The sequence below is a fragment of the Chiloscyllium punctatum genome, chromosome 1, assembly GCF_047496795.1.
Source record: "Chiloscyllium punctatum isolate Juve2018m chromosome 1, sChiPun1.3, whole genome shotgun sequence".
NCBI lineage: Eukaryota > Metazoa > Chordata > Chondrichthyes > Orectolobiformes > Hemiscylliidae > Chiloscyllium > Chiloscyllium punctatum.
Window position 1 is genome coordinate 88,861,795 of NC_092739.1, and position 22,211 is coordinate 88,884,005.

The 22,211-nt window shown below is 40.7% G+C and overlaps 1 protein-coding gene across 6 annotated transcripts in view; it reads left to right on the top strand.

The window, feature by feature from the left end:
* The window catches only part of fat1a (FAT atypical cadherin 1a), a 204,062-nt gene that overhangs the window by 163,512 nt on the left and 18,339 nt on the right, over window positions 1-22,211 (top strand). For all 6 annotated transcript variants that reach the window (XM_072570435.1, XM_072570445.1, XM_072570416.1 and 3 more), the window contains 10 exons: window positions 376-513; window positions 1,428-1,571; window positions 4,787-4,984; window positions 8,784-9,585; window positions 10,016-10,147; window positions 10,301-10,458; window positions 11,081-11,543; window positions 16,646-16,799; window positions 17,701-17,811; window positions 17,906-18,531. In XM_072570435.1, coding sequence (XP_072426536.1) covers window positions 376-513; window positions 1,428-1,571; window positions 4,787-4,984; window positions 8,784-9,585; window positions 10,016-10,147; window positions 10,301-10,458; window positions 11,081-11,543; window positions 16,646-16,799; window positions 17,701-17,811; window positions 17,906-18,531 — 2,926 coding nt within the window. The remainder of the gene's footprint in view (window positions 1-375; window positions 514-1,427; window positions 1,572-4,786; window positions 4,985-8,783; window positions 9,586-10,015; window positions 10,148-10,300; window positions 10,459-11,080; window positions 11,544-16,645; window positions 16,800-17,700; window positions 17,812-17,905; window positions 18,532-22,211) is intronic.

A 22,211-nucleotide genomic window follows, 5' to 3' on the forward strand; every position in this document is an offset into this window, starting at 1 on the left:
GACATGGAAGATATAGAACGTAAAGAAATAGATGGTGATGCCTTGAAAAATGTCCATATTACAGAAGAGGAAGTGGTGGATGACTTAAAGTGCATAAAAGTGGTTAAGAGAACAGTTTGAGAACAAGCCATATAATTGCAGATCAATATGGGTGAAGTTGCTTAATGCTATTTTTAATAACTGAAATCCCACAGTTTGCTATTTATTGCTTTGGATGCAAAATAATGATTTGTTCTTCAATAATTCAATACTGAAATGCCAATTAGTTTATTATAATCATCAGTTGAAAACCAGCTTTACCCCTCGTACTAATTACACAGTTAAATCTGAAACTTGAATACCATGTCACCCTAATGATTTTACTGTTTGCTGTAGGTGGTGGCTGATGATTCAGATGGTCCATCAAACAACCTGATTCATTATTCTATTATTCATGGGAATCAAGGAAACCCATTTACTATTGATAATGCCAATGGAGAAATAAAAGTAGCACAACATTTAGACAGAGAAAAAGTGAGTAGATGAGAAGTAACCCTGCAATTGAATAAACTTTACATTTGTCAATTTTATTGCTTTCCGTAATAAGCTGCTGATCCATTAATGAAGAACCAAAACTTCTGTTTATGCAACTAAAGTGATTTAAGAGTTTGAATTATGATCACATGTATATAAATTACAGTGAAAAGTGTTTTTTGTTTGCAAAACGCAAGGTGTCTCCATGCTCTGGTGCCATCTTGAGACACTGAATATAATTCAAGATTTTATTGTAATAGAGTTAATCTTTCCATCCTCCTGTTAGCCTCTGTTGGTCCTCCTGCTCACTGCTTGACTTCGGTCAGGCGTCTCTGTGATTAGCTCTGGGGTCTCTGTTACAAGCCCGCCTCCACCATTGCCTCAACTCGCACAACCTCTGCATCCGAGCTGGACCCATGGGACTGGTCTCATACCTCCTGTTCCCCATGCGACACTACTCCAGATGCTCCAGCTCGTCAGTCATTGGGTCCAGGCTCCTCCATTGCTGATGCTGAAGCCTCTCTGGCCTGGGGCTGAATGGGGCCCCGGCTTCAACCCACACCTCCGTGGAATAAAAACCACAGAAGCTTTCACTGCACTGAACAATGAAGGTGTACGAGATGGTGTGGAATTAACCGGCTCCGGTGCATGGTGCCCATGAGCAGCTGAGCCCTGGCATTAGGAGCTGAGTGCTGCCGACCTCACAACGCCATCTTGGAACTAAAATTTAAACTATGCTCATCTTTTCTTTGAGGAGAATTTTTAATCAGGTTCTGTTAGAGTTGAGTTTTGATTATGATTTTAAGTAGACGTTATCATTTAGAATATTTATAAATGAAAAGAAATCCTTGCTGTATGAAAATATTTCTTGTACATAGATATAGCTTTGGTTTTCATCATCTCCTCTTGTGTAGATATCTGGCTATACGCTGACGGTGCAAGCTTCAGACAATGGTGTTTCACCTCGTTTCAATACTACTTCAGTCAATATTGATGTGGCTGATGTCAATGATAATCCTCCCATGTTCTCACAGGCAAACTACAGTGTTATCATTCAGGTAAGAATAACCTATTAATTTGATAGGATTTGACAATACCTGAGTAATTTTAAAAAAATATATAAATTATTAAGTTGAAGCAAGAATTGCTAGAATCTAAACAAAGACGTTTAAGATATTTGATCTGTTGAATTTGGCTCCCGGAGACCACCCCTTAGCCACCCATTGATGCTGCCAGTGAAGCCCATGAGCCATGTAAGAATCAAGGAAACTAACTAATAGTTTACCAGCAATGGAGGAATTGAAGGAGGTGGTGAGAAAGTAGAGCTTTGTGTCATCAGTGCACATATGAAAACTAATATTGGAAGCGGAGTAGGCATGAAACCTCCGACTGACTTAGTATTCACTGCCATTTGTGGAAGAGATTTCCAAACATCTGTTACCCTTTGTATCTAGAAGTACTTCCTAACACCTCTCCTGAATGGTCTGGCCCTGATTCTCCGACTGTGCTGTCAAGTTCCAGAATCTCTAACCAGTGGAAATTGTTTGTCTACCTTGTCTATTCCTGGTAATACTTTGAAGACTTTGATCAGATCGCCTCTTAATCTTGACTTTTTATTCTGTCATTAAGGAGCAGCATGTAGGTGAGAAATATGACTGGGACCATAGATTCTTAAGGCACACTAGAGGAAACCGTGTTGGAGCAGGACGTGAAGCCACTAAAGTGATTCTTGGCTACAATTTGCTAAACATGGAACCTACATAAGAGCAACCAAACTAGGTGATGGAGATAATGGTGTGGTCATCCATATCAAGGGGAGGGAAATTTTATATTTATCAGTTACCTAGGACGTCACTTGAGTCTTTGCTAAGAGTCAACTCTGTATTTTTGCATACAAAAAAAAGGCAAATGTGTTCATAGTGGGAGCAGAAATCCAACTGAAGGGATTCATACATGGAGTTCTGGGACAGTTGAAAATCAATTTGAGAAGCATCAACATGCTTAAGACCTTCAAATTGTAAAGGGAGTTTGAAGGTATCAACCTTTTATTTTTCTTTAGGAGAGTGACAACACCCATTCAGATCTTAAACCTTTTGTAAAGGTAGTGTCCTATGCAACCCCATTCTATAATTCTTACTGTGTCTGTTAAGACTTCTACTGACATCTGCCCTTCCTCAGTTCCTTAAATACCTGAAAACTTTACATGTGGCTCTGCTATCACTGTGTACTGTTATTCCAACAATGTCTTTGATAATCTTCCATCATCATCAACACCAATTTGTTCAAAACTTGATCTTCAAGTTGTTTGACGGGATGTGGGCACTGTTGTCAAGGCCACTGGTCATGAGATGAGTTTGTGTCAAAGGCAGTGGATATTGTGCCAATTAAATGGTCTGTTTTATCCTGGCCGGAATCAAGCTGCCTGAGCACTGTTGGAACTGCTCTGATCGAGGCAAGTGAGGAGTATTCCATCACAATCCTGATTTCTGCTTTGTAGGTATGGGAAAGTACTGGGGAGAGAGAGGTTTGAGCTACAAGCCACAGAACTCTGAGCATCTAACCTGTTCTTCTGGCCACAATATTTTTATGGCTGACCCAGGATTTTGTTAATGATAGTTCAGACATATTAATATCAGTGAACATCAAGGCCCAATGGTTAGATTCACTCACATTAGAGCTGGGCATTTTGGCACTTGTGTGGTGTGAATGTTGCTTGCCACTTTTCAGTCCAAGCCAAGTTATTGTGCAGGCTTTGCTGCAAGTGGACACAAACTGCTTCAGTATTTGAGGAATTACTAAAGATACTGAATATTGTGCAGTCAAGAGTTAACATTCCCACTTCTGACATTACGATGGCAGGAAGATCATTGCTGACACAACTGAAGATGAATGGACCTTGGATACTACCCTGAGGATCTGCTGCAGATATGTCCTAGATCTGAGATGACTGATCTTGAACAACCTCAACAGTCTTTCTTGCTCGAAGTTACTTCACATAGCAGGGAGTTCCACTCCTGATTGCCATTGACTCCAGTTTTGCTACGGTTCCTTGATGCCACATTTATCTTCTACTGCTTTGATGTCAAAGACAGTTGTGCACATATCAGTCTGAAATTCAGCTCTTTTGTCCATGTTGGACTGAAGAACCAAGTGGCAGAACACAAACTGCGTGTCACTGAGCGGATTGTTGCTAAGCAAGTGTCACTTGATAGCATTGTTGATGACACTTTTCATCATTATACTAGTGAGCAAGAGTAGATTGACAGAGCAGTAATTGGCTGGGTTGGATTTGTCCTGCTTATTTGTGTACATGACATATCTGGACAGTTTTCAATATTATTTACTGATTCAGTGCCAGTGTTCTAGTTGTATTGGAGCACTTTGACTAAGGGTGCATCGATATCTGGAGGACGAGCTTTCATGGCCTTTGTAGTATCAATTGTCTTCAATCTTCTTTTATTCATTCATGGGCTGAGGGCATCACTGGTTAGGCCAGCATTTCGTATGTGGGACAGACCAGGTAAGGATGGTAGCTTCCTTCCCTAAAATAGTTTTTCCGAGAATCGACAATGGATTCATGGTCATCTTAGACTGTTAATCCCCAGACTTTTATTGAATTCAGATTCCACCATCTGCTGTGGCAGGATGCAAACCCGAGTCCCCAGAATATTTCCTGGGGCCCTAGATTAATAGTCCAGTGATAATACCACTAGACCATCGCCTCCCCCCAACTGTTTCATAATATCATGTGGAGTGAATCAATTTGGTTGAAAATTGGCTTCTGCAATGGTGAAAATCTCTGAAGCAGGCGAAAATAAATCATCCACTCAGCACCTCTGATGAAAATGGCAGCAAATGCATCAGTCCATTTTTTACACTGACATTCTGGTCTCCCCCAGCATTGAGGATGAGGAAATTTTTGTAACTACCTTCTTCAATACATTAGTTGTCAACCACCATTGATGAGTGGATCTGGTAAGATTGCAGAGCTTCGATCTGATACTTTGGTTATGGGATCGCTTAAATCTATTTCCTACTGATACTGCTTGCTTTTCCTTTGCCTCCTGTACATGTTTCCCTTACTACAATTTGAGAAGCCCCTTGAAATGTTTCTTGTTAAGATGAGTAAAAATGCAAGTAGTTATGATGTCTGGAATCAATGTATCAGCTTTCTCAAGAGATTTAGGATGATCAAGATTCAGGCAAAAATAAGTAACTAAGAGTTTGGGACATGTAGAAACCATAACTCTCTTGAACATAAACTATTTTACAGGAAAACAAGCCAGTTGGATCCAGTGTGCTACAGCTTCAAGTGATAGACAGGGATTCCTCTCACAATGGCCCTCCATTCACTTTTAGAATCATTAGTGGGAATGAACAGAATGAATTTCAGATAAATTCACATAGTCTTCTCATATCAACGGCTCCTCTCCAGCACAAAGTTAAAGATATGCATCTACTGCAAGTTCAGGTAAAAGAAATATCTAATGTTGCACTTCACTTTATACCGGGTTCAGTTTTGTGACTATATGTATATTGCCATGCAAGTGTTTTGTTTTAATTTGTTGCACCTGAAGCAGATTGTAATTGGGGTTTGTAATTGAAAGTATGGGGTTAAATTTTACAAGTTACTGTTCCCACTGCAAAAGTTCATGAGGAATTAGATCTCACGTTTTGACAAATTGATCAAGATACCCAATTCAGATCCTAGACAATGTTTCCTGCACTCTTTTTAATAGACTAAATATGCAAAGAGGGTGCCCTGAATTCTCTGTATTTACTCCTATCGGGAAATAACTTGGTGTCAAAAGTGATACTGAACATATCTTATTTCCCAATAGCAAATTAATTGTGTTGATCCTTGTATCAGTCTACAGTTGAACCAGGTAGATCTAATTTCCAGTCCAAGGCTTGTTAGATAATCTCCATCTATTGAGTAAACTGTTGGCTATCTCCCCTCACTCCTACCCCTCTGTCCAGTCCTGATTGCTGACCAGTGACCCAACCACAAAGTGCAAGGGTAAGGATATTGAACCAAGTCTCCTGTGCGTCTCAATCACTCTCATGGTAGAATTGCCTACCAGCACTCATTGCAAGTCTAAGGTAGGTGGAATTATGATTTGAATGAGCTGCCCATCACTCCAAATTTTGGAACAGGTCAAAGTTATCAGTGACAGAGTGGAAACGTTCTTAAGAAAAAAGATCACCCATGTTAGGATATGTTTGATGGAAAATTCACAGAGATAACCAGCATCAATTTGCCCTTGCCTGTAGTAAGCAAAATCAAAATCAGCATTTGTTTGAATGTTTGGTTTCAGGCAGCTTCACGTTCCATGCAATTAATATAATTGGTGGTAGCTGATGGTGCTTTATAATAGAACAGTTCAAACTGAGATAAAACGTAAAATGCCATAATTTATCAGCAATGCAAAATGTTAATACTTTGAAATGCTTACCTGAAAGTCCAGAATGAATGAGTTTTTTAAAAAAATTAAAAGGAATGGAATGGTTTTTGTTTTGTCAGGTTAAATAGAAGTACTGACATTAATAAGTTGTTCTGCAGTTAGAAATGTCAGGATGAGCCCATGGTGCTCATGAAGCATTTTCAAGGGAAATCTATAAATGGGTAGCCAGCAATTCACTCGACAGTACCACATGCGATTCAAGGTGCTACTTCGTTTGTAGGAGCCTATTTGCAATTACATATGCAAATAAACACATTCTGTTCATTTGTTCCAGATAGTAAGTGACCAAACTGGTTGGCCTTTAAAGGGATTATGGAAGTTGATTAGATTCCCTACAGTGTGGAAACAGGCCCTTTGGCCCAACAAGTCCACACCGACCCTCCGTAGAGCAACCCACACAGACCCATTCCCCTTCATTTACCCCTGATTCCAGCCTCGGGTGACTGTGCAAACTCCACATAGATATTCTCCCGTTGTCGGGATTGGTTTCCTCCAGGTGCTTCGGTTTCCTCCCACAGTCCAAAGATGTGCAGGTTGGGTGAATTGGCCATGCTAAATTGCCCACAGTGTGGAGGTGGCGGTGGCGGAAATGACGGTGGATGATATGCTGGACATGGAGGTTGGTGGGGTGGTAGGTGAGGACCAGTGGGGTTCTGTCCTGGTGGCGGTTGGAGGGGCGGGGCTCAAGGCCAGAGGAGCGGGAAGTGGAAGAGATGCGGTGGAGGGCATCGTCGACTACGTCTGGGGGGAAATTGCGGTCCTTGAAGAAGAAGGCCATCTGGATGAAACTGACCCCACCATCAGGGACATATTTCTCTCTCCTTCCCTATCAGCGATCCGAAAAGACCACTCCCTCCGTGACTCCCTCGTCAAGTCCACACCCCCCACCAACCCAACCTCCACTCCCGGCACCTTCCCCTGCAACCGCAAGAAATGCAAAACTTGCACCCACACCTCCCTCCTTACTTACCTCCAAGGCCCCAAGGGATACTTCCATATCCGCCACAAATTCACCTGCACCTCCACACACATCATCTATTGCATCCGCTGTGGCCTCCTCTATATTGGGGAGACAGGCCACCTACTTGCGGAACGTTTCAGAAAACACCTCTGGGACACCTGGACCAACCACCCCCACCACCCCGTAGCCCAACACTTTAACTCCCCCTCCCACTCCACCAAGGACATGCAGGTCCTTGGACTCCTCCATCGCCAGACCATGACAACACAACGGTTGGAGGAAGAGCACCTCATCTTCCGCCTGGGAACCCTCCAACCACAAGGGATGAACTCAGATTTCTCCAGTTTCCTCATTTCCCCTCCCCCCTCCCCCCCCCCCCCCACCTTGTCTTAGTCAAATCCCTCGAACTCAGCACCACCTTCCTAACCTGCAATCTTCTTCCTGACCTCTCCGCCCCCACCCCACTCCAGCCTATCACCCTCACCTTGACCTCCCTCCACCTATCGCATTCCCAACGCCCCTCCCCCAAATCCCTCATCCCTACCTTTTATCGTAGCCTGCTGGACACACTTTCCTCATTCCTGAAGAAGGGCTGATGCTCGAAACGTCGATTCTCTTGCTCCTTGGATGCTGCTTGACCTGCTGCGCTTTTCCAGCAACACATTTTCATGCTGACTCATCCCCATATTACTATGCCCCTCCAAGTACTTCTCAATCTCAAGGAGAATAGAATATGAATACAGTCTAACAAAATCATAAAGATGATTCTAAAACCTCATGTAAAAAGGAAGCGTTTGGCTAAAACAAATATGGCTCCACTCAGGCAGAGTAAGAAGGATTTCAAGTAGGGAATACAGAAATTGCGGAGAAGCTGAATGATTACTTTGAGCCTGTTTTTACTGAGGAATATGCAAGTAAAGTCCCAGCAGTAGAAATCCAAGTGATCCGGGAGAATGAGTAATTGAAGAAAATTAGTGTCGTTGAGAAGATTATACTGCAGACGTTAATGGGGCTGAAAAATCATGAATTCCCAGGAACCAACAGTTTTCTTCTGGTAGTCTTGTTAGAGATACCCATTGAGTTTGTAGATGCTTTGGTAATTACCCTGCAAATTCCATAGATTCTAGCATGGTTCCTGTGGATTGGAAGATAGCAAATGTCACCCCACTATTTAAGATGGTGCAATGAGAGAGAAAACAGCCTTTTATCAATTGTAGGGAAATGCGGAAATTCAGTATGAATGATGGGCGGAAGAGACATCTGGTTGATGATGATTTGATTGGGCATAATTAGCATAGATTTGCAAAAATGAAGATGTGTTAAATAAAATTGATAAAGGAGGGCCATTGGACATAGTATAGTTATATTTTCAGAAGGCGTTTGATAAAGACCCCCACAGGAGCTAGATTAAAGCACTTGGGGTAATAGATTATGTACTGGCATAGATCAATTGGATTACAGACAGTAGGAGAGAATTTTTTCTGCTATTGCAAAAGAAGATCTGCTTCTGTAGAGTCAGTAAATGCAAGGATTTCAAAATAACGCTGACCATTGATATAAAATGGGGGAGATATACTAACTCCTGAAGTTGGTGCAGAGTAAGTACATTGAATCTTTGTGATTCCTCTCATACCTTAAGGAAGATAGTTTCTCAATTGTTTTGGTGAGCATGTTTGGACTGCATAGTTTCTAAAAGAAATGCTGTCTTTCAAGGATAATATTTTGAAACCACTTTCTGCATCCTTAAATGTAGTTTTGTGAAGTATATACAGAATGGGAACTGCAGATATGCAGATCTTTTTAAAAAGTTGATTATCTTATCAGTTGAGTTTCTTTTGTTTTAGGTAACGGATAGTGGCCGACCTCCACTAAGCTCTTCAACATTTATAAAGATTAAAATTATTGAAGAAAGTGTTTATCCCCCAGCTATTCTTCCACTTGAAATCCATATAACTACTGTTGAAGATGACTACGCTGGTGGTGTTATTGGAAAGATTCATGCAACAGATCAAGATGTTTATGATACACTCGCATACAGTCTTGCATCGGACATGGGAAACTCCTTTGCAGTTTCCAGTACCGATGGTAAAATGATCGCGCACAAACTTTTAGATGTTGGACTATATGTCCTGAATGTCACTGTAACTGATGGTCGTTTCACAACTGCTGCTGATGTGTCTGTTCATGTTAAACAAGTAACTGAAAATCAGGTCAACCACTCTATTGCCATTCAGTTTGCAAATATTACACCTGAAGAGTTTATAGGAGACTATTGGCGGAACTTTCAAAGAGCATTGCGAAATATTCTTGGTGTTCGAAGGCATGATATTCAAGTTATTAGCTTGCAGCCTTCTGAAGCTCCTTCAGATTTGGATGTTCTCCTTACAGTCAATAAAGCAAGCAATTATTTCCATCTGCCTGAAGTTCTTTTCCACAAACTGAATGCCTCAGTGTTAGGCATTGAAGAAATGATGGGTGTGCGAATACTGAAAGTCATTCACAAACTTTGTGCTGGCCTGGACTGCCCTTTGAAGTATTGTGAAGAGAAGATAACTATAGACACAAATGCCATGTCCACGTACAGCACTGCTAGGCTAAGTTTTGTAACCCCACGGTACCACAGAACCCCTACATGCTTGTGTAAAGGTAAGGAGCATACTATAAATCAGCTAACTCTGTAATTCTGATTGATGGGACCAATAGCGTGGCCATATCTTAAACATGTTGAAAATATTATGTTTTGGTGCTATAAGCCCAGTTTTTTTTTCATAAATATTCAGTTACTGTTAAAAAGTTGAAAGGCATTTTTAATATCCCAGATTATAGTATACTTGACACATCTTTTTAACAAGTTTCCATCATGTCACCTTAGCAAGTTACAAATTAACAAAGTAAGTATGTTCAAAGAAAAGGGGAATGTTTTCTTTTCAATGGAAAAATCTTGCAGTGTCTAATTGTTGTGATTAATAAGTTTTTAAGGTGAGTATTGCAGTATCATTATACCAATGGCATTGTAGAAAAATATTTATGCACTTTATTTTAAATTGAATAATGTATATTTGTTTTTCTTTTCTAGGCAGCAAATGCCATACAGTACATAAGCTCTGTGAAGGTAATGATTGCTCTTCTGACACTGAATGTGTACCTGATGCAAAAGAAGAAAAATATAATTGTTTGTGCCAAAATGCCAAAAATGGTCAATGTTCTGGTAAGGATTTTCCACAAATTCAAAATATTTCTAACACGTTCCTTTGTTATAATATGCATATTTGTCATAAAGGTTTTTGCATTGTAATTGCTACATTTACTTAATGCTTTCTGGTATTGTGACTGGGTCTGTGTTTTTGCCTTGCATTTTCAGGTGGTGCTTCTCTGTCATTCAATGGTAATAGTTATGTGAAATATCGTCTCATGGAGAATGAAAACAAAGAAGAAATGAAACTCTCTTTGCGCTTACGGACTTACCATCCACATGCAGTTGTTATGTATGCTAGAGGAACAGACTACAGCATTCTGGAGGTACATGTTGCCCAAATAATAGGGGGCAAAAATTACTGAGACTTATTCTTGGGATTTGATTAATTTACTTGAAAAGTTTCAGCTTGTGCTATTTTCAACATTTTTTTTGTCAATGGACTGGAAATATATTGATACTGTTACTGTAATCTAAAAGTTTTACATGCCATCTTAAAAAAAGTAATTAAAATAAAGTAAGTCATGCATTTTTTTTCTGAGAGGAACTTGTGCAGTTCAAGTTCATAAAATGAATCTTGAAATTGCATTGCTGGAGATTGCAGGTATTAATTACTGTTCTTTGTATATTTGTATCAAATTTTGTAAACCACTCCACTTTGATCAGGGAGAACAGTATTTGCTCAGTTTGTTGTGTTATTTGTAAGTATCAATTTCTCTTTATGCTAGTGATAGTTTGTTGCCGTTAACTGATTTATATTGTCTCTAATTATAAAATAATTGCCCTACTCTAGGTTGGTTATGATCTTTAAACTGTGAAATTATTTAAATTTGTGGCAGACAATACAACTAGTGTGTTATCATCTAATTCCATTTTTTTTTTGTCTTTCAAGTTTTTGAAACAAGAAAGAAGTTATTTTGACTTGATGTTCCAAATACTGTTTTGCAGATTAACAATGGAAGACTGCAATACAAATTTGACTGTGGCAGTGGTCCCGGCACTGTTTCTGTACAGAGCATTCAAATCAATGATGGCGAATGGCATTCTGTTTCACTGGCAGTTGATGGCAATTATGCAAGACTGGTTTTAGACAGGGTCCATACAGCTGCAGGCACAGCTCCAGGCACCCTGCGGACACTGAACTTGGACAATTTCTTGTATTTTGGGGGCCATATCCGACAGCCACACACAAAACTTGGTAGAAGCCCACAGGTTAGTAATGGCTTCAGAGGATGCCTGGAGTCCATAATGCTAAATGGGCAAGAGTTGCCTTTGAACAGCAAGCAAAAGGTCCATGCAGTCATGGAGGAATCAGTTGAAATGGCTCCTGGATGTTCTTTAGTTCTGGCAGAAGGCTGCTTGAGCACTCCATGCCTAAACAGTGGCACATGTTCTCCACTACCCAATGGAGGTGAGTCAATCACTTACAAATACAAAAGCAATAGTGATGAAAAGCGTGATGCAGAATGTTTTAAATCTGGTATTTGACACTTTTATCAAAAACTCATTACAGTACAGAAGGAGGTCATTTGTCCAGTTGAGTCCTTTCTCAGTTGCTCTTTTTGGTGACACATCTATGTGCTATCTAAAATTTTGCCATCTCCATTTATACTAGTCCATCAAACAATGAAGTCTCAATTTAGCCCAGTGCTTAACTTTCTCATCTTTTGAAGGAGTTTGGCCACTACAGCTGAGAGTCTGTTTCACATGATCTATTATTTTGTAAGATGAAAAATGTTCCTCTAGTTCTGCTGATTAATTATAGTTTTAAACTTGTCTTCTCGAAACCAAGTCAAGAAGATCTTATTTGCGTAACCCGTGCCCCTCAATATGGTTTTATGTTCACTGTGTTTGGGTTTTTAGGATTTATGAATGTTTCAATTGGCTGTTGTTTATTTTTCAAACTTAAAAGAATTGACATAGAACAAATTATCTTGCAGTGAGAGGTTGGTTTCACACAAAAATTCTTGACTGTTAATTCTTTTTTTAAGAACTGTCTGATTATAGCAGTTACCACCTCAAAAGTTTAGAAATTTTGTTGTGCATGAAGTCTTCTACAGTCAGAATACATAAAAAGGTATGAAACACTGGATTTAGATCTGATTTTAAATTGGAGTTTTACAACATTTAATTTAAATAGTCACAGAGCAGAATTCCATTTTGTCATCAGTAAATCAATTTTAAGTTTTTCATGCCATATAAAATATGCCAAATTTTAGATTTGCATGCCAAATAAAACTTGAAATGCTGTCTACAGCACTATAGTGTAGCTAAAAGGAAACAAGCAACTTTAATTAATCCCTGAGCATGTTTAAATATAGCAGTACCTCCGATTTCTGGATGGCCCCACACTCCCCTTTGGGAAGGCGATGATCTAGTGATACTATCACTGGACTGTTAATCCAGAGTCCCAGGAATGCAGGGTGGTTGAATTTGAATTCAGTTTTTTTTAAGAAATCTGGAATTGGGAGTCTAATGATGACCATGAATCCATTGTCAGTTGTCAGAAAAACTTATCTGGTTCACTAATGCCATTTAGGGAAGGAAACTGCCATCCTTGTCTGGTCTGGTTCTACATGTGACTCCAGACCCATAACAATGTGGTTGACCAGCAACTGCCTTCTGGGCAATTAGGAATGGGCAATAAATGCTCGTCTAGTCAATGATGCTTTCATCCCATGAATGAATTGGAAAAAAAATTAGAATTTTGACCTATAGTTTCACAGAAACACAGAATTGTTATAGTGCAGAAGGCCATACAACCCATCATGCCTGCACTGGCTCCATGAACACTTTAGTTCTTGAATGCCTCAATTGAACCTACCTTTACCATATTTCTAGGCAGTGCACACCATATCTTAACTACTAGCTGTGCACAAATAATAAATTTCATTTTGTGTTTGCTTCTTTTGCAATCAGATTCTTAATCTGATTGAGTAGGAACAGACTTCCTCTATCCATTGAGTCCAGTTACCTCATGATTTTGCAAAAGTCTGTAAGAACTCCTCTTGGCCTTCCCCCTTCAAGGGAAAACCATCCCACTTGAATCTGTTCTTTTTACTGGTATGTCTCCTCTTCCAGACTGTTCTTGTAAATATCTTTTTGCAGTATCTGCAGTCATATCCTTCTATTGAGTGGTATCCATAACTCTGCACAGTTGTCTGTTTAAAGACTAATGAGTGTCCAAACTAAGTTCAATGTAACCTCCCTGCTCTTGTGTTCTATGCTGTATGTTTTATTAACTGTGCTCCCTATTTATCATAACTTTTAATTTGTATATATACACCAGATCTGTTTGCTCCGAGCACACACTTTATTTTATACTGATCCTCTGTATTCTTAATAAAAAAATGCATCACCTAACATTCCTCCACATTGAATGTAATCTGCCACTGATTGACACATTTGCGATGTGGATCACTGTCCTTAAGACATTCTACACTCTTCACCTCTCAGTTTACAATTCTCCCGGGTTTTGTGTCACCTGCAAACTTTGAAATTGTGTTAAGATGCCAAGACCTAAATCAAAGCCATGACCTAGTGGTATTATCGCTGGACTACTAATCCATAGACCCAAGTGATGTTCTGGGGAGTTGGATTTGAATCGTGCCATGGAGTTAAACAAAACTCTGTAATTAAGAGTCTAATGGTGACCATGACATCATTGTCAGTTATTGGGAAATCCCAAAGACTCACTAATGTCCTTTTAGGAAAGGAAATCTGCCATCCTTAACAGGTCTGGGCTACAGTTGACTCCAGACCCACAGCAATGTGGTTGACCCCTAACAATTAGGCCAGAGAGTAAATGCTTGCACAGCCAGCGATTCCCATGTCCCATGAATGAATTTTTAAAAATGTCAGTTAGAGCAAGGGTCCCAATATTGCTCCAGGGACCCCAACTACTATTTTTTTTCCATTTCAGAAAATACCCAGTAACCATTACTCTTGTTTCCTATCCCCGAGCCAATTTTGGGCCATGCTGCTGCTGTCGAGAGTATGGTGCTGGAAAAGCACAGCAACCAAGGAGCAGGAGAATCGACGAATATCTGTATTATTATTATCTGTATTATCTGTATTATTTCATGACTTAAACTTCCCTCACAAGTTTGTTATGTGTCACTGTATCACCACATCAACTCACTGTTCGCTCTGAAAAAAATATCAGCCACTCTTCTTTCTGAACAAATCCATGCTGACTCTTCCAAATGAATCCACATTTTTCCATGTGAATATTGGTCTGTCACAAATAATTTTTGCTTGAAATTTTCTCACTGAAGTTAAATTGACTGCTCTGTAATTGCTGGGCTGGTCTTGAATGTTTTTTAAACGAGTGCAATTTTTGCAATTTTCCAATCCTGTTGCATCTCAGGAAGATAAGTTTATTGTCTGTGCCTCTGCATTCCATACCCTTACTACTCTCTGAGTAAAGAAACTACCTCTGACATATGTCCTATATCTATCACCCCTCAATTTAAAGCTATGCCCCCTCATGCTCGCCGTCACCATATTTGGAAAAAGGCTCTCCCTGTCCACCCTATCTAACCCTCTGATTATCTTATATGTCTCCATTAAGTCACCTCTCAACCTTCTTCTCTCTAACGAAAACAGCCGCAAGTCCCTCAGCCTTTCCTCGTAAGACCTTCCCTCCATACCAGACAATATCCTAGTAAATCTCCTCTACACCCTTTCCAAAGCTTCCACATCCTTTTCATAATGCGGTGACCAGAACTGTACACAATACTCCAAGTGCGGCCGCACCAGAGTTTTATACAGTTGCAGCATAACCTCATGGTTCCGGAACTCGATCCCTCTATTAATAAAAGCTAAAACACTGTATTGCCTTCTTAACAACCATGTCAACCTGGGTGGCAACTTTCAAGGATCTGTGAACTTGGACAATGAGATCTCTCTGCTCATCTACACTACCAAGAATCTTACCATTAGCCCAGTTACTGGTTACTCCGACCAAAGTGAATCACCTCACACTTGTCCGCATTAAACTCCATTTGCCACCCCTCAGCCCAACTCTGCAGCGTATCTGTGTCTCTCTGTAACCTACAACATCCTTCGTCACTATCCACAACTCCACCAACCTTAGTGCTGTCTGCAAATTTACTAACCCACCCTTCTATGCCCTCATCCAGGTCATTTATAAAAATGATGAATAGCAGTGGACCCAACACTAACCCCTGCGGTACACCGCTAGTAACTGGACTCCAGGATGAACATTTCCCATCAACCACCACCCTCTATCATCATTCAGCAAGCCAATTACTGATCCAAATTGCTATATCTCCCACAATCCCATTCCTCCGCATTTTGTACAATAGTCTACTGTGGGGAACCTTATCGAGTGCCTTACTGAAATCCATATACACCACATCAACTGGTTTACTTTCATCTACCTGTTTGTCACCTTCTCAAAGAACTCAATAAGGTTTGTGAGGCACGACCTGCCCTTGACAAAACCGTGTTGACTATCCCTAATCAAATTATTCTTTTCTAGATTATTATAAATCCTATCTCTTATAACCTTTTCCAACACTTTACCAACAACTGAAGTAAGGCTCACTGGTCTATAATTAACAGGGTTGTCTCTACTCCCCTTCTTGAACAGGGGAACCACATTTGCTATCCTCCAGTCTTCTGGCACTATTCCTGTAGACAATGACGATTTAAAGATCAATGCCAAAGGCTCGGCAATCTCCTCCTGGCTTCCCAGAGGATCCTAAGATAAATCGCATCTGGCCCAGGGGACTAACCTATTTTCACATTCTGCAGGATTTCTAATACCTCTTCCTTGTGAACCTCAATCCCACCTAGCCTAGTAGCCTGTATCTCAGTATTCTCCTCGACAACATTGTCATTTTCTAGAGTGAATACTGCTGAAAAATATTCATTAGTGCTTCCCCTATCTCCTCCGACTCCACACACAACTTCCCACTACTATCCTTGATTGGCCCTAATCTTAGTTTTGTCATTCTTTTATTCCTTAAATACCTATAGAAAGCATAAGGGTTTACTCTGATCCTATCCGCCAACAGCTTCTCATGTCTCCTAGCTTTTCTGAGCTCTCTCTTTAGGTCTTTCCTGGCTACTTTGTAACCCTCAAGCACCCTAATTGAGCCATCACATCTCATCTTAACATAAGCCTTCTTCCTCTTGACCAGAGATTCCACTTCCTCCGTAAACCATGGCTTCCGCGCTCTACAGCTTCCTCCCTGCCTGACAGGTACATACTTATCTAGGACACACCTAGTTTTACCTAAAGTGATAGAATACTTAAAAGTTCATTTACTTGTGTGGCCAGATGTTTAGGTGGTAGAGATCGGTAACTATCTCAGTATGATTGCTGATTAAAAGAAAAAGCATGCCATGCTGTTGAAATTATTCGTTTTCCGTGCATGTATATTCTAAATACTGCGTTTCTTGTTTTGCAATTTCGCTATTGATTTTTAAAAATTCCTTAATTGCCTTTAGTCGCTCAATTTTGTCTTTTTTTTATTTTTGCAGGTTACTTTTGTAAATGTACTTCTCTGTTCAGTGGTATTCATTGTGAGATTGCCGTTAGCCCTTGTGCCTCTAACCCATGCCTGTATGGTGGTACTTGCATTCCAATGAATGATGATTATATCTGTCAATGTAGAGGACAGTATAAAGGACCAAGGTTAGTTTTTTTTTGACACATGCTGGACAGAATTTTAATTAACTTAGATAAAGTATCATCAGAAACAATAAAACTTTGTCCATCTTTTCCTAAATTTGCTGACATGCACTAAGTTTGAAATACACTACTGATATTGAAAGCATATATTTTTCACATTTTAAACAATTATGTCTGTTTACTTTCAAGATGGTGCAATGATAACAGAATTTTAGGGGTTGTTTGAATACGGTAAAGCTTTCACGTATTCAGGACTGGATTTTACAGCCCTCTGCCGGTGTGTTTGAAAGCAGTTGGGGAGCCTGAAAAATAATAATTGGCCTTCCCACCACTTTCCTGTCCATTTTGTAGCCCATTGAGAGCCACCTGGACTGTAGCTCCACCTCAGCCTCTTTTAAATGCAGCAGGCAATTTTGGAGGTAAAATGTGCATTCAGATCAGCTGTTTGACTGTAAGGGCTGCTGTCAAGCAGGGAAGTGGGGGCTGCTCTTTCCCACTGGAGGAAATTCTGCCCATGCTGTCCCAATCCATCCCAACTCTCTTTGACTCAACCCAGCCACATTTGTTAAATTTGTCCTTCATTTAGTGTTGCCTCAAGGAATGCGCAGAGGTCAGTCTCTTTGTTCTTGATTGAACAGTGAGATTGTGATCTGCTCAAGTAGTTCTTGTTCACAGAGGATAAATGTCACTTTGATGGAGGCTCAATTTTCAATGCAAAGGAGATCAGCCAAGCGCATAATAGGAAGCTAATCATCCACCAACTGTTTTTATCCCCTACCAAAGTTGTATTTTATCATCTCTGGGTTTCAGTCTGGCCACAAAACTTAAAATTGATCAGTTGCAACATTGAAATAATTCCAATGAAATAAAACAATTTAGTTATTTAATCTGTATTGATTTTTAGGTGTCAGTTGGGCCCATACTGCAAAGATAATCCATGCAAAAATAATGGGAGATGTATCGATAGCCTTGATGGGCCTGTATGCGAGTGTGAGCAAGGTTACCAAGGAAAAAGGTATGTGTTTTGTATAACTGTAGATTTAGGTAATTTTTAAAAATATTTTTCTTCCAAGGAATTAAGCTTTTCCTTTGCCTTGTTGTTGCCCTAGATGCCTGGCTGATATAGATGAATGTCATGAAAATCCATGTCTTAATGAAGGAAAATGTGAAAACACGTATGGGTCCTTTACTTGCAACTGTACCCATGGCTTTGTTGGAAAACTCTGTGATGATACTGTTGTTAACAAATATGTATCAACTCCCTGGAACATTGGGCTCGAAGAAGTCATTGGAATCATAGTCTTTGTTGCTTCCATATTCATCATGGTTTTAGTTTTTGTCGTCTTTCGTAAGAAGATCTGTAAAAGGAAACAACGTAAAGATACCAGTGAAAAACGGCTTGGAGCTACAACTTTTTTGCAAAAGAACTACTTTGACTCTAAAAGTAACAAAACCATATATTCAGATATTCCACCTCAGGTGCCTGTTCGTCCAATCTCTTATACCCCTAGTATTCCAAGTGACTCGAGAAATAATCTCGATCGAAATTCTTTCGAAGGGTCTGCTATACCAGAACATCCAGAATTCAGCACATTCAATCCCGACTCTACACATGGCCACCGGAAAACAGTGGCTGTATGTAGTGTTGCTCCAAACCTACCTCCACCACCTCCATCCAACTCTCCTTCAGACTGTGATTCCATACAAAAGCCTAGTTGGGACTATGATTATGATGGTAAGAATTTTAATATTATCATTATGATTCATTGTTTGTAAATCAGCCATTGCTTTCCCTTTCAGCAGTTGCCGCAGCATTCCCAGACAAGATAAGCAGATGCTGTGGAAAGAAAAACAGTCAACAGTTCTGAAGAAGAGTCATATTGGACTGTAACCATTAACTCTGTTTCCCTGTCCACAGATGCTGCCAGTCTTGCTGAGTTTCTCCAGCATGTTCTGTGTTTTTTTTTCAGATTTCTGGCAATTACAGTAATTTGCTTTTATCAAGAAGGTGAACTGCTGTCATCCCTTTCTGTTTGCAGAATTCTGATAATGCATTTGTATTGCAAGTTTTGGGCTGATGGCAGCTGTTTTAGGCAGTAAATAAGGAATGCAAGCTGAGTGATGCTATCAACAGTAAAGATTGTACAGTATCCATGGGAAATTACTTCAGTGGGCATGTGGATAGCGTCATGTTAAGTAGAGTTGGCTTTTTGTCATTGATTAAGGTGGCGATATCGGTTGTGACAGAATGCACCCAGACAGGACTAAAATCTGAGTTTCATGGGCATTTCCCTCACATCAGAGAATGGGAGATGGTGCCATCGAGCCAGAAGCCAGTGCCACAGACTGTCATTTGTGTGGCCAGCTGCAAGGCTTTCTTCACTGACAGAGTGGTTATATCTACCCTCAGGGAATTGACATAAGTGCAAACATATTCCTTCCCCATATTTAATACCCTCTCTAATTGCCCTTGAGAAGGCATTGGTGAGCTGCTGCTTTGAGTTGCTGCCACCATAATGGAAGGAGTTCCAGGATGTTGACCCAGTAAACAGAAGGAACTGCAATACGTTTCCAAATCAAGATTGAGAGTACCTTGGAGAGGAACTTACAGGTGGAAAGTGTTTCCATGTATCTATTGCCTTGTCCTTCTAAGTGGTCGTAGTTTGGAGCATGCTGTCTAAGGAGTCTTGGTGCATTTCTCCACTGCTTCTTGTTGATGGTATGTGCTGCTGCTTCTACATCCCTGTGATGCAGAAAGTAAATGTTTGTGAATATGGTGGCAATCAAGTAGGCGTTTATCCAGACAAATAGGGAGTATTTCTGACTTGTGCCCTGTAGATGATGGAAAGTTCAGGGAAGTCAGGAAGTGAGACTTTTGCTGGGAGGGTTACCACTAACCAGAAACTGAACTGGACCAGCCTACTGTAACTTCAAGAAGCCAGGAATTCTGTGACTAATAACAGTCTTGCTGTTTCCCAAATGCCTGCCCACCAGCTACAAGACAGGAGTGTAGTGAAATAATCTTCTCTGGTTGGGTGCAGGTCCAGTAACACTTTAGAAACTGGACACCTTCGAGGAGAAAGCAACCCACTTGATTGGCATCATGTCTTCCAGCTTCAACATTCACTTTCTCTTCACCCCAGTGCCGTGTGGTAGCAGAATGTACCATGTAGCAAGAGGCACTGCAGCAACTCACCAAGGCTGCTTCCCTTCCAAATCTGCAACCTCTATCATTTGGAAGGATAAGGACAATGGATAGGGAGCACAACCACCTGCAAGTTCCCCTCCAGAACCATACCACATTCTGACTCGGAATGATCTTTTTTTCTGGCTGTGCGCATTGCTGTCGGGGCCAGCATATATTGCCCATCTAATTACCACTAATTGTCCTGGATATGCAAACAGAAAATGCTGGAAAAGCTCAGCGGGTCTGGCAGCATCTGTGGAGAGAAATCAGAGTTAACGTTTTGAGTCCAGTGATTCTTCCTTCCAACTTTCTTTCTCTCCACAGATGCTGCCAGACCTGCTGAGCTTTTCCAGCAATTTGTTTTTATTTCTGATTTCCAACACTTGCAGGTTTTTGGCTTTTATCTAATTGTCCTGGATTTGGTTCTATAGAACACAAAATATTACAGTGCAGTACAGGCCCTTCAGCCCTCGGTGTTGTGCTGAGCTGTGAAACCAATCTGAAGCCCATCTAACCTACACTATTCCATTATCATCCATATGTCTATCCAATGACCATCTAAATGCCCTTAAAGTTGGCAAGTCTGCTACTGTTGCAGGCAGTGCTTTCCATGCGCCCACTACTGAGTAGAGAAACTACCTCTGACATCTGTCCTATATCTATCAACCCTCAATTTAAAGCCATGCCCCCTCATGCTAGCCATCACCATCCAAGGAAGAAGGCTCTCACTGTCCACCCACCCTCTCTAACCCGCTGATTATCTTATATGTCTCAATTAAATCACCTCTCAACCACTTCTCTTTAACAAAAACAGCCTCAAGTCCCTCAGTCTTTCCTCGTAAGACCTTCCCTCCATACGAGGCAACATCCTCGTAAATCTCCTCTGAACTCTTTCCAAAGCTTCCACATCCTTCCTGGAATGCGGTGACCAGAACTGTGTACGCAATACTCCAAGTGCAGCTGTACCAGAGTTTTGTACAGCTGCAGCATGACCTCATGGTTCTGAAATTCGATCCCTCTACTAATAAAAGCTAACACACTGTATGCCTTCTTAACCCTATCAACTTGGGTGGTAACTTTGAGGGATCTATGTATATGGACACAGATCCCTCTGCTCATCTACACTGCCAAGGATCTTACCATTCGCCCAGTACTCTGCATTCCTGTTGCTCCCTCCAAAGTGAATCACCTCACACTTTTCTGCATTTCACTCCATTTGCCACCTCTCAGCACAGCTATACAGCTTATCCATGTCCCTCTGTAACCTACCACATCCTTCAGCACTATCCACAACTCTACCAACCTTTGTGTCATCTGCAAATTTGCTCATTCATCCTTCCGCGCCCTCATCCAGGTCATTTTTATAAATGACAAACAGCAGTGGACCCAAAATGGATCCTTGTAGTACACCACAAGTAATAGAACTCCAGGTTGAACATTTCCCATCAACCTCCACCCTCTGTCTTTCAGCTAGCTGATTTCTGATCCAAACCACTAAATCACCATCAGTCCCATGCCTCCATATTTTGTGCAATAGCCTACCGTGAGGAGCCTTATCAAGTGACTTAGTGTTTATTTCTTCACTGTCGCTGGTGAAAATCCTGGAACTCTCTTCCTAACAGTGTTATGGGCTTCTCTATGCACCAAGGTGTATAGTAGTTCAAGAGGGTCATGCATTACCTCCTTCTCCAGAGCAATTACTGATGAGCAACAAATGCTGGCCCACCTCGCAAACCCCCTATCCCATAAACGAATTAAAAATAAAACTTTCCACTTATCTCTCTGCTCTTTTCCTTTTATTGAGAATATTTTTAAAGTAATATTGGTTGCAAATAGTATGTGAAATTATGATCTAACTCACTTAACTGTTCAATTGATAGTAATATCAGCAGCTCAAAAAGGCCAGTTACTTTAAAAGTAGCTTTATGACATGCACCCATTAAATATTCTTTTTGCTAATCAAGCAGCCATTGAATTCGGAAACATTAGCTAGCCACTGACGGTTTAAAAACCTGACAAAAGTGCTTTTACTTTAATTTACCCTAATTTACCTCTGACTAATTCACCTAACACTATGGGCAATTTAGCATGACCAATTCAGCTGACCTGCACATCTTTGGAATGTGGGAGGAAACTGGAGCACCCAGAAGAAACCCACGCAGACATAGGGACAATGTGCAAACTCCACAGTCGCCTGAGGCCGGAATCGAACCGGGGTCCCTGGCGCT